General features: G+C 39.8%; 1 protein-coding gene across 4 annotated transcripts in view; it reads left to right on the top strand.

Moving 5' to 3' along the window:
- Positions 1-227: 227 nt before the first annotated feature.
- Positions 228-17,925, top strand: part of SEC24B (SEC24 homolog B, COPII coat complex component) — an 87,701-nt gene continuing 70,003 nt past the window's right edge. For all 4 annotated transcript variants that reach the window (XM_032400985.1, XM_032400986.1, XM_032400987.1 and 1 more), the window contains exon 1: positions 228-412. In XM_032400985.1, coding sequence (XP_032256876.1) covers positions 286-412 — 127 coding nt within the window. In that variant the 5' untranslated portion in view covers positions 228-285. The remainder of the gene's footprint in view (positions 413-17,925) is intronic.

Here is a 17,925-nt window from a genome sequence, read left to right on the forward strand (position 1 = left end):
CAGGGCCCGCGGTGAGGGGACCGACCCAAAGCTGAAACCCCGCACTCAGGGTTTGGGGCGCGCAGCACGGCCGGGCGAGGCGGGCCAGAAGCCAGGGTCGCGGCACCCGCGGCGGCCGAGCGAGGCTCCGCGGTGTGCAGCGCCGGTAGCCCGGCCGCGGTCCCAGGCGACTCCCTCGGTGACGCCGGGCGCGTTCCTTCCTCTTCCTTTCGCCTCTCCGGCCCCGCCTTCCTTTCCCTCCGCCCACCTCCCCGAAGCGGAGCCGCCGCCGCCAGCCGCGCCGTCATGTCGGCCCCCGCCGAGTCCCCTCATCCGGCCGCCAGCGCCCGGATCCCGCCCAAGCTTGGCGGAGCCACCGCTTCAGGAGCCGCCGCGCCCGCAGGCCCGGGCCCGGCGCCGCACCAGCAGAACGGTGAGGCGGGCGGCCCCAGCGCAGCGCGGGGCCTAGCGCCGGCAGGGCAGCCTGCGCGGCCGCTCAGACCAGACCGGACCGGGCCGGGCCGGGCGGGGTGATGGGGCGGGGGGCTGCGGGCGGTAGGGGCGCGGGGCAGAGGCCGCGCAGGGGCCGGACTGTGTGTGGGGGGGCGCAGGGTGCGGGGCACGGGGGGGGAGGGGCGCCCTGGCGCGGGGGCGGGGGCCGACCTGGGAAAGCTGGGGCCGGGGCTGTTTACGTAATGTGACCCTGGGCCCGAAAGCGCCCGGGATTAGTACGGGAGGTAGAAAAGGAGGGGCCCAGGTCCGCTTTAAAACCCTCCTAGCCAGCATGAGCGCAGGCGAGTTGCCCCGAGCGACCCTTTGGCCGGCGAAAAGCCGAGGCCGCAGCGTGCGTGGTCTGGGGAAGCCTGGTGTGGCCATCGAGCTGCACGGATTGTGCCCTTCCCGTCTCGGGAAAATGCTTTGATTTCTGCGGCCCAGCGAGCACGCTGCCTTGAAGGGAACTTAAGTTAGCGCTCAAGTTTGTAGACAAAAGGGTGTAAATGTGCAACACAAGTGTACCGTAACCCTGACCCACTTCGGCCGCAAGGTCTGTCCTTGCTTCGGCGGCGGCTGCGCTAGCGTTTGGAGTTTGCTTGTCGTCTTGGAAAGGGAGTAGGTGTCAAACGGATTTAAACGAATACCTTTAGATCCGGGTGGCTTTTGCCCCAGCTTCACTTTCAGAAACACAGACGCGTGCCAGAGTTGGCCCCGCTTTGACGGAAGAAAGGCCTTCATACAGGCAGCAGCTGGTGCAGCTTGAAAGCCGCTTTCATGCTAAGGTCGTAGGCTTTTAGTATGCGGGAGGTTCAAGTGAAAAATGGTCATTTCTAGGATATTTATTACCTGATCGTTGGGATCTGAATGTTTGTGGATGGGGCCGGGGAAGGGGGAACTCGCGTTATAAACTTGATAGTAGTTTAGAGGAGAACCCTCGAAAGTAATTACTTTACAAAACCCAGTATTTTGTAAGAGAACCAAACTACACTGGTACTTTTCAAACAGTTGTTGGACTGACCTGTTTTATCCAGTTTGTTAATGAAAATTCATTGGGCTGTATAAATCAGTTCAGCCAGTATGTAGTTTTTCAGCTGATGCTTTTCAAACATCGGTATCGTTTATCCTGAGACTCAGAAGTTGAATTTTTTTCATAAAAGCGATGTCTTAGGCTTAATATCCTTTGGATCAGCCACCCTTGTCATTATTACATGCTTTACTTCCAGTGGTCATTGTTTACTAGCGTGCAGTGTGAACAGTGTTGCAGGTTTTGTGTTCCTGTCCTGAACATACATAAAGGTATTTCTGAGCAGTTTTTGTCCTTGTAAACTTGATACAAAATTGTTTTTGTTTTGTTTTTAAACCGTTTTCTGTGTGAGGGACTAGCACATGTTTATTTAAGAAGAGTTTCCAAGTCTTTTGGAATAATATAAACCCATGTTTTAACAGTGATCCAAGGATTGTCTTTTCTTGATTTTCTGGGTATACATTATTTTGTTAGTGCATGATTTTTAAAGTGGCAAATATTGCTCTTAGCCTTACAACTTTTGTGAAGGCTCAAGAAATGCCAAGATATCAATTACAATGAGGTTATTAAATCTGTAAGAATGTTAGAAGCCACATATAGAGGATGGTGCTTTGTTTCTACTGTTTGTAATCATTACTTTAACATAATTCATTTCAGCATTTGTTGCATGTTTACCAGTTGGGTACTTAAGATTAGACTAGTAGAAAGCAGAATCCCTGCCTTTCTCCTAAATTCACCTTTATTTTGTTGACATGCGAGTTCGTTCTGACCTTGAGGGATTTTATGGGTCGGGATAGGAGGGCAAGACTGTCTTGAGGCAGAGGTTACAGCATGAACAAAAGTCTCAAATTGTCAAAGTGCAAGGCATATTTAGAAACTAAGCTGTCAAGAGGCAAGAAGTGTGCTGGGTGATAGGGAGAACCCAAGGCATTGAAGCTGAAAAGGGGTCAGGTTGCAGAAAGGCCTTAAATGTCATTGCCAAGGAATCTGGAAATTAATATAAAGAACTAGGCTAAGAGAGTAAATTTTACCAGTTCTCATTACAAGAAAAAAAAAAAAAAATCTATGTATGGTGACAGACAACTACACTTACTATTCTAATGATCATTTTTGTAATTTATTCAAATATTGAATCATTATGTTGTATACTGAAAACTAATAGAGCATATGTCAGTTATACCTCAATTAAGAAAAAGGATAAAGAAGTAGGGTCAATTTTTTTGTTGTTTTTTGTAGAAGGAAGTAGCTTAAGTAGAGAAGTAAGATCAAATCTGTTGTTGTTTTTTTTTTTTTTTGCTAATCTTAGAAAAAATAATTTTTGCTACACTGTGTTGGCATTTATAGATAAAGATTAAGCAGTCCTTTGGGTTTTTGGTTTATTCTTTAGCCGTACATGAAATAGTTTGCCTTTTAATGTGTCTCTATGGAATACCAGACATGGTGAAAAGAAACAGGTCAGAAGTGTGCGTATGAGACATTACGGGAGACAGTTGTTAAACTGGAATGGTATCTAGAGATCGCTTATTTTAGTGGTTATCCAACATTTTAAAAAACATTTATTTTTCCAAAAGAAGTAGTGGATAGAGCACTGGTGGAGAAATCAGAAAAAAGCAGAGCTGTTATGGTTAAATAGAGGTAGAGGTTCAGATGTTTTTGGAGTGCGGTCTGAAAAACACCTGGTCTGCTCCTCCAATTTTATAGATGAGGTCAAGATCCAGAAAGGTTAGGTGGGTGTGTTTTTCACCAGTTCCTGTGTAAACTTTGTGAGGGTAGCAGTTTTGTCTCTCTTGTCACCGCTGTATATTCAGGTACTCATTAAACGTTTGTTACACCAAGTCCAATTCAGTCTTCCTAATTCCAGGTCCAGTTCTCTATTAAGAGACTGTAGAAAGTCTTTTTAGAGACTTTGACATTTTTTTGCAAAGGGTAGGGAATAGGTAGAAAACTGAGACTTCATTATCACTTTTGTTTTCTAGGTTTAACTGCTCACATGCTTTACCCCCACTCATTTGAAGATACAATTTGACATGAGTCTGTGACATACTTCTCTTAAACTTCCTTTTGTGTACTTGTATTTCTATACTTCAGTTTTTCACTGAGCAGCATATGGGCTTTTAGAATTATTTGTATTTCCATGTGAAGTGTTAGTTGAATATTCTTCACTTTTACTCTGCCTTTTGAGAGTCTCTCCAAAGCCCAGTCCTCAAAGAAGGGAAGATTGGGTGAAATAATATCCTGGTAATATGATGGTGTAATTCCAAAATTTTTCCCAGTTGACTTAAATTGAAAGAGATATTTTAAAAAGTTTTTTTGGGGGAAGCACTCGGATTTAACAGTAAACCACTGCTGCTTAATTCTGCTTTTAGGAAGAAAATGGTGCTCATTTTCAAATGAAATGTGTTTTCTTCCTTCCATGTGCCTTTTCCAGGAATGATCCTACTGGCAGTTCTATCATTTCAATCTCCAATAATGTGAGAAAGATGAATTAGTAATGGGAATTATTGGGATCCATTATGGAAGATGTAAACATACCATTCACTCAGTAGTACTATCTGGTCAGTTATAGGAAACCCTTCAGCTTTGAGAGCACATGCAAAATTTAAAAGGATAAAAATCCCCCCCACCATGTGTCTGAAGTAAGTTCCTTTTGATCAGAGCAGCGTCTGTGTCTCAGGTTCCTAGTCTTCCTTTGTAGCTGAGCAGAAGCATCAGGCCCTCTGGTGAAGATATTGCCATGGTGTAATGTAACCGTCTGCATACATCATTTCCTTCTAAGCTGATTAATATTTCGAGAATCTTAAAAATCATTCCTCATATAAACAAGTGTCTTTTATCTGGGTTTAAATTTTATTTTTTGTTGCTGTGTGTATTGCATTAGTTATTTGCAGTGTCCTACTCCCACGCCACTCCCTCCCCCCAGGTGTCTGAGATTATATCTGTGATAATTTTTGCAAACCCCATTCATTGCCACTGATTAGAGTATTTCAGCTCACTTCCATTTTTCTAATGATCTGTAAACCCTGAAGTACTAGATGCCTAAAGACATTGAAATAGACCAGATTTTTGAGCCTGTCTTCAATGGACTTTCCGAGAAAGGAGAGCATCTCCACAGTCAGCCCTGCATGTGAGAGCAGATCATGTTCTATTCAGAGTTGTCAGAAGGTGTGGGCTAGTGAAAAGGTTGTCGGCTTTGATACAGCTCCAGGTTTTGTCGAGGTAATTACTCAACATCTCTGAGCTTAAGGGGAGAATAATACCTTCCTTCTAGAGTTGTTGAGAGAATTATATTAAATGAGTTACTATTTTTAAAGTACCTGGTGCTTAGCAAAATGAGATACTTAGCAAATGAGAGTCCCCTACATTCCATCTTCTGCAGAACACCTGGATATAAATTCTTTAGATGGCAGAGACTATAAGAGTTTTCCTCATCATATTCCCAGGGGCAGCAGGCAGTAGTAGGCACTCAATGGAGTAAGTGAACTTGGCTTCGTATTCACTGTTGTTTTTGAAGACTGGCCCCTGAAAGGATCTGTGTATGGCCAGCTCGTCCTATCCTTTCCTGTATTTAAGGCTCAATCACTGTTTCCGTCTTTTTATTATTTTCTTCCACTGCCCAGCCCTCCCTCCCTCCAACAGATCTACTCTTGGAAGGTTCCCTCTAATAGCCCATCTACCTCAGCTAGCTGGCTTGTGGGAAGGTGGATTTAATTGGTTTCAAGTTTTCTAAAATGCTATGCTGGAAGCTGCTTGTAATAGGAACCAAGGAAAAGCAGGATGAAGTAGGAGGTGAGAGGGAGTAGTAAAATGCCTCGCCTAAGCCAATGGCCAAGTCTTAACTTGCTTGTTTTTCCTAGTATTTCTGAGAAACCGGTATTGTGAAATGAGCTTTGGAACCTGCACTGCCTGGCTTCTTCACTACTTACCAGCTGTTTGAATCTGTATAAATTAGTGACCTTGCATGCCCCCATTTGTCTGTAAAACGACGATAGTGATACTTCACAGGATTATTGTGAGTTATGTAAGATTATGTAGAGGAAAGCAAAGTACCTGGCATGTGGTAGGTTCTCAACCGGTATTGGTTTTCTTTTGGTGCCTTTACTCTTAACACTCATTATTACGGCAGCCAAAGAGGAGAACTGATGGGCTTAATGCAGTGAGATTTCACCCAAATGGCCGCACAGGCTGTGTCTGTCTGTAGGCTCTGTCTGCCAGCAGTGACTGGGACAGTTACTTCTGTAGCTAGTAGTCTTCCATTAGAAAAGAATAATCCAGCGTATCCAGATGTGACTGGAATTCCTCCTTTTTTTTTTTTTTAAGATTTATTTATTTTAGAGAGAGAACGCATGCAAGTGGGGGGGAGGGGCCGAGGGACAGGGAGAGAGAGAATCCTCAAGACGACTCCTCGCTGAGTACAGAGCCTGATGTGGGGCTCCGTCCCACGACCCTGAGATCATGACCTGAGCTGAAATCTAGAGTTGGACGCTCAACCGACTGAGCCACTAGGAATTCCTCATTTTTAAAATCACTAGGGCTTCTAATTACAGATTTCTTTAGGGGTGTGGTGGTCATATATTTTTTACGCTTGTAAAAAATTTATATTTTAGCAACATTACTGATACTTTATCGTCAGGGGTCCTATATCCAAAATATTCAGAAATCAGTACTATGTATACTGATGACTGGATGGATACCAGTGTTGACACCAGAGCAGGATTCAGTAAGCCTGTAATGTGCCATTAGTCTTTCAGTTGCTGGATCATGAGGAGGTCTTGGTGGTCTGGGGCAAGGGACCAGCATTGTGGGGTATAACAGGGAAGCAGGATCAGGGCTGTGTGACTATTTACTGGTGGCATTCTTTAACAAGAACGATTGCTAAAATGCATAGTGGCTGAATATTGACCTATTTCTTGGTAGTTCAGTGATGAATAAATTATGTTCTTATATCTGATACTGCCTCTCTAAGTTAGTATGAATGTGTCGCTGTAGGATAGAGGAGCTTGTACTTTGCTGACCTTGATGTTCTTTTTAAGATAATGAAAAAAACCTTTACTCTGACTTTTAAAAAATATTGAAATGTGATTCAGGAAAAGACTAATGAAGCAAATATTCTTGATATTAAAAATGTTACTTCTCTGAAAAGGGAGAGGATGAGGAAACTCATTTATTTAAAGAGAGCTTATTAATTTTTTTTTATAAATGTATAGTGACTAGATATTCCATAAAATACCTTGTAAATTTGAATTTTCATGTCTGGCTTGCTTACAGCAAGAATAGAATAAATTTTCCTCTGGTGGGAATCTAGTCTCTGGAAGGAGATTATGTCCCTGAATGTAGAAACTTTTCAGAGATTGTATATAACCTGAGTTTTTCTGTTTTGCAAGTGATTTCTTGATGCTCTTTTTATGAGTCACTGCGTTCGGCCATTTGGTGGATGCAGTAATTACTTCATTAATTCTAAGACACTTTTTTTTCACATTTTTATCTCTGAATTTGGGGGGCATCTTAGAATTGGTCAAATTTTAAAATTGGTTTTACTGAAACTGTAGAAGTTATGGTATAGTTGTGTGAAAACCTGCCACTGACAGCTGATGTGGTGAGCTGAGTATAACGGCCCCCTAATATGTTTCCGTCCTAATCTTTGAAACCTCTGCAGCTACGATTAAGAATTGGGGATATTATCCTGGGTCTGGGTGGACCTGATATATTCACAACAGACATGATTAGAGGGAATCAGGAGGAGACAGCCAGCAGAGAAAGTTATTGACCACAGAAGCAGAGGTGGGAGTAGTGTGCTTTGAAGATGGAGGAAGGGGCCATAAGCCAAGGAATACAGGTGGCCACTAGAAGCTGAAAAAGGCAAGGAAATGGATTCTCTTCTTAGAGCCTCAGAAAGAACCATCTCTGCCCATGACACTTTGACCTTATTAATCCAGTGAACTGATTCTGGGCTTTTGACCTCCAGAACTGTAAAATAATAAATTTGTGTTGTTTTAAGCCACTGAGTTTGTGGTAATTTGTTATAGTAGCAGAAGCTAATATACCTGGTAGGTTTAAAAAGCAGCAGCATTTACTAGGCTTCTTTTTTCCCCGCCTCAAAATATAGGGATGTTTTCCGTGAACCAGGCACGGAAGCTTTAGGAATATGATAGAGCTGAGAGCAAATTAGACTGGCTCTTCACTTACAGAGTTTGCAGCCAGACAAAGTACCATGTGAAAAGTGCTATCATTGTGGTCCAAGATACAGTAGATGCAACATTAAGTAGGCATTCACTTGTAGGGTTAAGAGATGTTTTCTAGAAGAGCTGAACTGAGATCTGAAGAATGAGTAAGAGTTGATCAGATGAAGGGGGAAGATGGAATTTTTGAAGGTTCCAGGTAGAGGGAAAAGCCTGTGTGAAGGGTCAGAGGTGAACAAACACGGCTTGAGAAAAATTTAGTATGGTCGGAATGTGTGTGGAACAGTGATTCTCAGCCTCTTCATACTCATGGCTACCTTAGTGCTAAAATTTTAGTTGGTGGCATTCTTGAAGGAATTAAACTTTTTTTTTTTTTTTAAGATTTTATTTATTTGACAGAGACACAGCGAGAGAGGGAACACACACAGGGAGAGTGAGAGAGGGAGAAGCAGGCTTCCCGCCGAGCAGGGAGCCCGACGTGGGGCTCGATCCCAGGACCCTGGGATCATGACCTGAGCTGAAGGCAGACACTTAACGACTGAGCCACCCAGGCGCCCCAGGAATTAAACTTTTTAAACACCTGTATTTTAAAAAAGCAAATTTCAGAAAAATAGCGCATGTTTATTTGATTCCCTTTGGAAGCCTTTACAAGGCAACTTAACTGTATTCTGCACTCACCAACCCCTTTGATGGCCTTTTGAGGTAAAGCTCTAGCATATACTCTTTCCTGATGTGCTGTGGCTTCTTTGCTCCCTTCATACTAGGTCATTATTGTGTGTCACTTTGACCTAACGATAGGCACCTTTAGTTTAGCAAAATTACATTTTATGTACTGATCAAACTTCGGTAGACCCATGTGAATGACTTGTAGCGTAGCCGTATGTTAAGGCGCCTGTTGAAAATCATTGTGACAAGGAGTGGTGAGCAATAAAGTAGAAGAGGTAAGCAGGAGTCAGATCATGAAGGGCCTTTGCGTTCGTTTTCTCTCTGCTGCTATAACAAATTTACCACAGATTGGTGGCTTAAAATAACATGAATTCATCATCTGTAGGTTAGAAGTCTAACAGGGCAGAAATCAAGGTGTCAGTAGGGCTGAATTCCCTCCCAGAGGCTGGGGGAGAGTATCCATTTCTTTGCTTTTTCCCACTTCTAGAGGCTGCCCGCGTTCCTTGATTCATGGTCCCCTTTCTGTCTTCAAAGCCAGCAACCTCTGGCTTCATCTCTGAGGATCTTCTGTAGTCACATCTCCCTGACTCTCTTCTGCCTTCCTCTTCTACCTTAAAAAGGACTCTTGTGATTACATTGAACTCACCTGGATAATCGAGGCTTTTCTCCTGATTTTAAGGTCAGCTGATTGATTAGCAGTCCTAGTACAAGCTGCAACCTCAACTCCCTTTGCCATGTAACGTATCATATTCACATGTTTTGGTGATTAGGACATGGACATTTAGTGGGGGGGAGGGATTATCGTGGCTCCCATTGTCTTACAGACTATGTTAAAGAATTTGGATTTTTTCTTGATGGCAAGAAAAACCATTAGAAAGCTTTAAACAAAGAAATAACATAACCAGATTGCTTTTTAGGAAAATCACTCTGGTTATGTGTGGTGCAGTCATTTGTCTATAGTGTCATACAGGGGTGCCTGGGTGGCTCACTTGGTTAAGCATCTGCCTTCAGCTCAGGTCATGATCTCAGTGTCCTGGGATCGAGCCCCGCATCGGGCTCCCTGCTCAGTGAGGAGTCTACCTCCCTCTTCACACTCTACCCCCCCCATCCTCGCTTGTGCATGTGCACTCTCTCTCTCTCTCTCAAATAAATAAATAAAATCTCTTAAAAAATTGTGTCATACAGTCAATTTAGTAAGTCATTGCCAGCACTTTTTTCCACTGATGTTTTAAAAACTTATTTTGCAATAATTTTAGATTTGCAGAAGTGATGCAAAGATAGTACAGAAAGTGCATTGTTCATTCAGCTTCCTCTAAAGTATTACATCTTCTCGTGTCTTACCATCTTACAAAATCATGGCACATTTATTAAAACTAGGAAATTAACATTGCTGAAATACCATTAGCTAAACTATACCATTTCCACCATTTTTTTTTTCTGTTCCTGGATACATTCCAGGATATCCTGTTGCATTTAGTTGTCACGTCTCCTTAGTTTCCTCTGATCTGTGACAGTTTCTTAGTCTTTTTGTTTTTTAGGGCTTTGACAGGACCAGTTAGTTATTTTGTAGACAGTTCTTCACTGTACTGATGCTTTCCCATGATTAGGCTGAGGTGGAGTCTTAAGAATTTAGGAATTTTTATGAATTTATGAATTTTTAGGAAGAATACCACAGAGGTGAAGTGCCCTACTTATCATATCGGGGATTATATGTATCAACTTGTTGTATTACTGGTCATGTTAATCTCTTGAACACTTGATTGAGGGAATGTCTTAGCTCAGGCCTCTATGAGAAAATGCCATCGACTGGGTAGGTTAAACCATAGACATATATTTTCTCAGTTTTGGAGATGAGAAGTCTGAGATCTGAGAGTCTGAGATCCGAGAGACGTCATGGTTGGGTTCTGATGAAGACCCTGTTCCTGGCTTGCAGATGACCACCTTCTTGCTGTGTGCTTGCACGGCTTTTTTGCATGCATGAGGAGAGAGTGATCTCTTCTCCTTCTTATAAGGATACTAATTCCATCATGAGGGTCCTACCCTTGTGACCTAATCTAAACCTAACTTCCTGAAGGCCCCACCTTAAAACTATCAAATTGGGGGATAGAGCTTCAACATATGAATTTGGGAGGACATATTCAGTCCTATAAATAGGGGCTGCCAAGTTCCTCCACTGCAAAATTAATATTTTTTTTCCTACTGTTTGTTAGGAGTAACTTCAGCCCACATTCAACAGAAGGGGAATTTAAGAATTCGGGTGCCTGGGTGGCTCAGGTTGGTTAAGCGACTGCCTTTGGCTTGGGTCATGATCCTGGAGTCCCAGGATCGAGTCCCGCATTGGGCTCCCTGCTCAGTGGGGAGTCTGCTTCTCCCTCTGACCCTCACCCCTCTCATGCTCTCTCGCTCTCTCATTCTCTCTCAAATAAATAAATAAAAATCTTCAAAAAAAAAATAAAAGAATTAAGCTCCACCTTCTACAGTGAGGTGTATCAAATAATTTGTAGGTATATGCTAAAATCATCACAGTAATTTATAAATATTCTTGGGGAGATACTTTAATATCCTGTTGCTTCTTAAAATTTCATCCGCTAATTTTACATTCCTCAGTGGCTTGCACCTGCAGTGATTTTTACTGTGGAATTCTAATGGTAATTTTCTCTTTCCCTCATTTACTCTACATATATTATTTGGAGTTTTTCCGTAAGGAAGACTTGCCCCTTTTTTTCCATTTTAAAATGTTTTCAGTCATTTATATTGTGGGCTCATGAATATTATAATCTAGTACTATCATTATTTATATTTGTTGCTCAGATTGTTACAGTTTTGGCCATTGGCATCTCTTTCAGGTTGTCTCCTGTGTCTCTCTGGCACCACCCTTTTTTCGACTGCTTCCCTACTTTCTGACACTACAAGATACTCCCATTTTGTCCTTGCCCTATCCCAGCACTAGAATCAGTCCTTTGTCCAAGGAGCCCTGGTTTCTTTTGTTGGGGCATGGTATTTAGAAACTGAGAATTGGGCCCCGGATGTGGTCGTAGCTATGGGCGTATCACTGCTGCTAGGCTTTCTCAATAGACAGAGTTAGGAGATACATATGTATCTACTAAATTATGTATGTAAACATCTCTGTAATTATATCTACATCTGTCCATCTGTGTATATATATTGCCTCAACATCCTTCAGTGAGGTTATGATACATGTAATACAGCTAGACTGATTTGTATATGTTTATTGCCATCCCTGTATCTTCTTTGGTTATTCTATTTTCAGACCTTTTGCCAATTTTTTGGTTGGGTTGTCTATTTTCTAACTGCCAAGTTTTAAGAGTTCTTAATAAATTTTGGATATAAATGATTGGGCATGTGATTTGCAAATACTTGTCTCCTTGTCTGTAGCTTGTCTTATAGTTCTCTTGGTGGTTTTTGTAGAGCAAAAGTTTTTAATTTGATAAAGTCGCTTTTCTCAATATTTTCTGTTCTTAATCATACCTACATATTCTTCTGTATTTTCTCCTAGGAGTTTTTATTTATTTTTTTTTTTTTAAAGATTTTATTTATTTATTTGAGACAGAGAGAATGAGAGAGAGCACATGAGAGGGGGGAGGGTCAGAGGGAGAAGCAGACTCCCTGCCAAGCAGGGAGCCCGATGCGGGACTCGATCCAGGGACTCCAGGATCATGACCTGAGCCGAAGGCAGTTGCTTAACCAACTGAGCCACCCAGGCGCCCTCTCCTAGGAGTTTTTAAATTTTACTTTTAGATCTGTGATTCATTTTGACTTAAATTTTGCTTAAGACCTGAGACATGTGTTGAGATTCATTTCTTGAATATGGACTATGGCAGTCGCATTGGTTGAAAATACTATCTTTTCTTCATTGAATTGGCTTGACATCTTTGTCAAAAATCAGTTGACTGTATTTTTGTGGCTTTATTTCCAGACTTTTTATTATGTTCTACATGTCTGTCCTTTCACTGGTACCATACTTTTTTGATTATTGTAGCAGATAAAGCAAGCCTTGCAATTAGGCAATAGGAGTCCTCCCACTGTGCTTTTTCAGAGTTTTTGTTTTTGTTTGAGATTTTAGTACCTTTGCCTTTCCATAGAAATTTTAGAATCAGCTTGTTGATATCTATAAAAGAGCCTATTGGTATTTGTATCGGGATTGCATCAAACTTAAAGATCAAAACTGAGATAATTTATCTTAATACCAAATCTTTCAGTCCACAAATAATAGTGTATCCTTCCATTTATTTAAAGAAATCTTTGATTTCTTTCATCAGTGTTTTGTAGTTTTCAGCATATAGGTCCTTCACATATTTCATTAGATTTATATTTTAAGTACTTTTTGGTGATATTATAAATAGTATTGTTTTTAAAAAAAATTGTAAATCCTGTTTGTTCATTATTGAGTTTGAGAAGTGCATTTGACTCTTACATACTGACCTTCTATCTTGTGACTTTGATAAACTCACTTATTATTAGTTCCAGGCTTTTCTTTTTCTTTTTCTTTTTCTTTCTTTATTTTCTTAATCCTGTCATTCTGTAAATATCGTTTTATTTCTTCTTTTCCAATCTGTATGCCATTTATTTCTTTTTCTTGCCTTACTAAAGTAGCTAGTAAATCCTGAACATTGTTGAATAGGGGAATGGCTTTTATTTTTTTTTACTGTGAGTGCATGGTAGTGAAGAATATGGTAGTTACTAGTGTTGCTTGGTGTCATTGCTTCAGTTTATGCCACAGGACCAGCATGTTACCCGTCATTGCTATTGTGCCATTAGTACAAATGTCAACACAGTAAAGAAGGCAGATATTTTAATACACTATGACAGTAGTTTTTACCTGTGGATCTCCCAGGAGTCTCCAGTATTACCAGGGTTCTATGTACTACACTTTGAGAATTGCTGTTCTGTATCCTTACTGTATGAGTTTCCTAGGCTGGCTGTAACAGAGTACTACAAACCGGTAGCCTAAAACAACAGAACTGTATTCTCTTCCGGTTCTGGAGACAAGAAGTGTGAGATTAAGGTGTGTGGCAGGGCCATATTCTCTCTGTAAGGGAGAATCTTTTCCTCGCCTCTTCCAGCTTTTGGTTGGCTGTTGACATTCCCGCTATTTTGGCCGCATCTCTCTGCTTTATCCTCTCATTGCCTTTTCTTCAATGTGTATGTCTTCTCTTTATGTGCATCTTATAAAGATACTTGTGATGACCTTTAGGACCCACTCAGATAATCTCAAGATCCTTACCTTAGTCATGTCTTCTGTCATAAAAGATAATACTCATCCTTTTCCATATAAAATCATTTTTACACGTTCTGGGGTTTAGGATGTGGATGTATCTTGGGAGGCCACTGTTCAACCTACTACCCTTATTACTTACATAAATATTAGACTGCTTCATATTGTTCTGCAGGTTTCTTAAATTTTATTTTTCTTCAGTCTTCTCTGCTTTTTTAATTGGATCATTTTATTTATTTATTATTAATTTTTAAGTAAGCTCTACACCCAACGTGGTGCTTGAACTCATAACCCCAAGGTCAAGAGTCGCATGCTCTACCGACTGAGCCAGCCAGGTGCCCCAAAGTTAGATCATTTTATTGGTTAGTCTTCAGGTTCATTGATTCTTTCTTCTGCCATACTGTTGAAGCCATCTAACATACTTATTTCAGCTTTATTTTGAATATTTTCATTTTCAAAATCGTTTTCATTTCTGTTTTGGTATATCTGTTCATTTACTGATGATATTTTTTTTCAATTCTTTAAATATATTTTCTAATTTTGAACATATTTATAATAGCTGCTTTGAAGGCTTTGTCTGCTAAATTCAACTTTTGGGACCACTTTGAATCTGGTCTCTGCCTGCCTTTTTTTACTGAGCATCTCAGTGTCTCTCCTTTGTCTGTACAGTTAAGCTGCCAGTTAGGGACTTGACCCAAAAATTGTAACTGACAGGAAATAACTTTCAGGAAAGTAAGATGAATGAACACACAGACTTACCTACAAATATATTTATCATCGTGTGGTTTAATGTTTTTTAAAAAAATGGAAAACAACCTAAATGGCGGTAAATAGAAAAGTGATTAAAATATGGTAAATTTGTATAATAGATATTATTCAGACATTTAAAAATCATGATGGAAAGATATTCAAGTCAGGTTACATAAGCAAATCATTAAAAAATGCACCTTATAATTCTACTTTTGTTTAAATTAGTTAGATAAATCCAAGAAGAAATTACTGGGTAGCTATGCATCAGAATATCGATAGCAGTTATCTCAGGTAATAAGATTATGGATGATTTTTATTTGATAATTTCCTGTACCTCTTTTTGCAGTGACTTTATGTAACATTTGTAATAAGAGAAACACTTCTAGAGTTATTTTTCAAAAATTTGACCATCCACATATGTAACTAGTTTATCCTTTCCTCCACAGCCTTTGTCTCTCTCTATATTAGAAGTATTAAAATACCAGCAGTCTTATATGCTGCAGAGCCATTTTGCTTTTTTTTTTTTTTAAGATTTTATTTATTTATTTGAGAGAGCAGGGGGAGAGAGAGATTGAGAGAACGAGTCAGGGGAAGGATAGAGGGAAAAGCGGGCTCCCTGCTCTGCGATGTGGGACTCGATCCCAGGACCCTGGGATCATGACCTGAGCCAAAGGCCGATGCTTAACTGACTGAGCCACGCAGGCGTCCCTGCAGAGCCATTTTGAATCCAAAAAAAGATATGCATCTAAATTACCCCAGAAGGCCAGATATTTTTCTTTTCTTTTCTTTTCTTTTTTTTTTTTAGAAATCAGCATTAACTAATGAATCATTAAACACTACATCAAAAACTAATGTACTATACAGTGGCTAACTGAACATAATAATAAAAAAAGAAATCAGCATTAATGAAATTTGGTAGTATCTCAAAATACTTTTATAATTAATGTTTCTACTAATGTCCAACTTAAATGTTTAGGCCTAGCTTGAAAGCATTTCATATATACCGATATTCTCCTTTCTGTGTTTGTATTTTTCTGTCTTATAGTTGTATTCAATAGGAATTTAGTGTAAGCTGCACACGTAATTTTAAATAGCAAAAAGAAGTAAAATCAATTTCAATTTATCCAGTTATCACAATATATAAAACATCATTTTAACATGTATTCAATATTTAAAAATTACTGAGATACCTTACTTTTTTCATATAATTTCTTTAAAATCCAGTGTGTATTTTATACTTAAAGCACTTCTCAATTCAGATTAGCTCTATTCCAGTACGCAGTAGCCACGTGTCACTAGTGGCTGCCATATTGGATAGTGCAGGTCTATAGCACATGTATGTGATTCCAGGTGTTTTACCTCTCGTGATAGATCCAGTTTTCAGCCCTTAGTTGTTCTTTTTCTCTTTCATTCTTTCCTAGTGTACCTGATTCAGTTTTTTTCTATATTTTACTTAAGCTTTACAGCTCTCAAATAATGTATTCTAGGAAGGAACTATTTTTCTAATAGAATAAGACAACTTACTGCACTCTGTACATATATACACATATTATGTTTAACTTATTTGAAGATAACATTTTCTTTTGTAAGACTTATTAAAACTATGATATCTGGACTTTTAAGAATATAATGCATTTTTATGTTAGGTAAAGATGGATGTTTTTCAGTTTTAGAATCTGGAATCTGAACCTTTTTTTTTTTTCAAAGATTTTATTTATTTGTCAGAGAGCGTGAGAGAGCACACAAGCAGGGGGAGCAGCAGGCAGAGGGAGAAGCAGGCTCCCTGCTGAGCAAGGAGCCGGATGTGGGGCTCGATCCCAGGACCCTGGGATCATGACTTGAGCCTAAGGCAGACACTTAACCGACTGAGCCACCCAGGCATCCCTGGATTCTGAACTTTTAAAAATAGTAATTAGTTGTTGCTTTCAGTTACTGTTGCTACAAAACAAATTATTCCAAAACTTAATGGTTGAAAACAACTGTTTTATTATGCTCACAGATTCTCTTGATCAGGAATTTGCACAGGGCAGAACCAAGATGGCTTTTCTCTGTTCTATGATGTCTAGGGCCTCAGCTTGGAAGACTCAGAAAGTGTTTTGATGGCTGGAGTTTGGGATCTGGAAGGCTCATTTATTCACATGTCTGGCACCTGGGCTAGAATGACTCAAAAACTCGAACTTCACACCTGAGTGCCTAAAGGTGAACTCTCCATGTGGTTTGACTTCCCCAGATGGTGGTAGCTGTGGAATAATTGGACTTCCTACATATCTAGCTGCTCAGGGATCCACATGCAAATGTTCCATCAAACAACATAGAAACTGAGTTGTCTCTGACCAAGCAGGGAAGTCACATAGCTTCGCTTCTGCTAGTCTTTTTTGGTGGAAGCTGTTATAAGCCTGCTCAAATTCAAGGGAAGTAGACAGATTTCACCCTTTAATAACACAGTATCAAAGAATTTGGGGACCATGTTTTAAAACTGCCACAGTTACTGAGGGAATTAGAGGAAATACAGGCAAATGAAACTGCTAATACTAATGAAATGTCCATAATTTACAGATTGTGTTAAAAATAAAAGAGCTTAGATTTATGTAACTTAATGTATTTGTAATATTTGCCAGGCTCGGTTTTAGTATATGCAAAAGAAATAAAACTTTAATATTAGTTTTGGTATTATACGGAGAGTTATCTAATACATTTTAAAGTTGAAGAAAATGTGTTTCTTGTTAGGTCACAGTAAGACAAAATTTTTAAAAATATTTTACTTGTCCCAGATAGCATTTTCTTTTCATTTAAGCTGATCCTTATGTTTATTTTTTTTTTAAGTAGAGGCTTTTGAAAATTGATTTAAAATATTTGAAGGGAATATTTTTCTTCCAAAGGAGTCTTGATTCATTTATCATTTTGATCAAATTATTTTCATATACTTTTCATACATTTAGAACATTTAGATCTTGATAGAGAATAAGGAATGGTGAGCATCGGCATATAATTAGCTATGCACACCTTCACATTCCCCCAAAATAAGTACCTTCTTTGATGGACTGAGAAGTAAAAAGGTTCGTCTGGTGGTTAGTTCACTTCTGATAAATTTTAGCATCTAGATACGACATTCCTGTTAGTTTTAGAAGAATGACATTTGGGTAGCTTGGACATATTGATGATTATTTCCCTGTTTTCAGATCATGTAGCATGGATGAGCCACACTATTTATTAAGTGGATAGATATTTAAATAGATTTATCTAATTCTGACTTGGTTCTTCTCTTCACTGATAAAGTCTTACCAGTGTGGAGTTTTCTGAGACTGAAGTCAAGAGTAGCAAACCATCTTTGTATATTTAAGGAAGTGGGGGGGGAGTGGGGAGAACATTTCACCTTTTTTTTTTTTGGCATGTTAATGAAAGATTCGTATCTACTCTTTTCCTTTTAAGTAAATAAATTCTTTTTTTTTTTTTTTTTTTTTAAGATTTTTTTTATTTATTTGACAGAGAGATACACAGCGAGAGAGGGAACGCAAGCAGGGGGAGTGGGAGAGGGAGAAGCAGGCTTCCCGCGGAGCAGGGAACCCGATGTGGGACTCGATCCCAGGATCCTGGGATCA

The sequence above is a fragment of the Phoca vitulina genome, unplaced genomic scaffold, assembly GCF_004348235.1.
Source record: "Phoca vitulina isolate PV1807 unplaced genomic scaffold, GSC_HSeal_1.0 scaffold3, whole genome shotgun sequence".
NCBI classification, from domain to species: domain Eukaryota; kingdom Metazoa; phylum Chordata; class Mammalia; order Carnivora; family Phocidae; genus Phoca; species Phoca vitulina.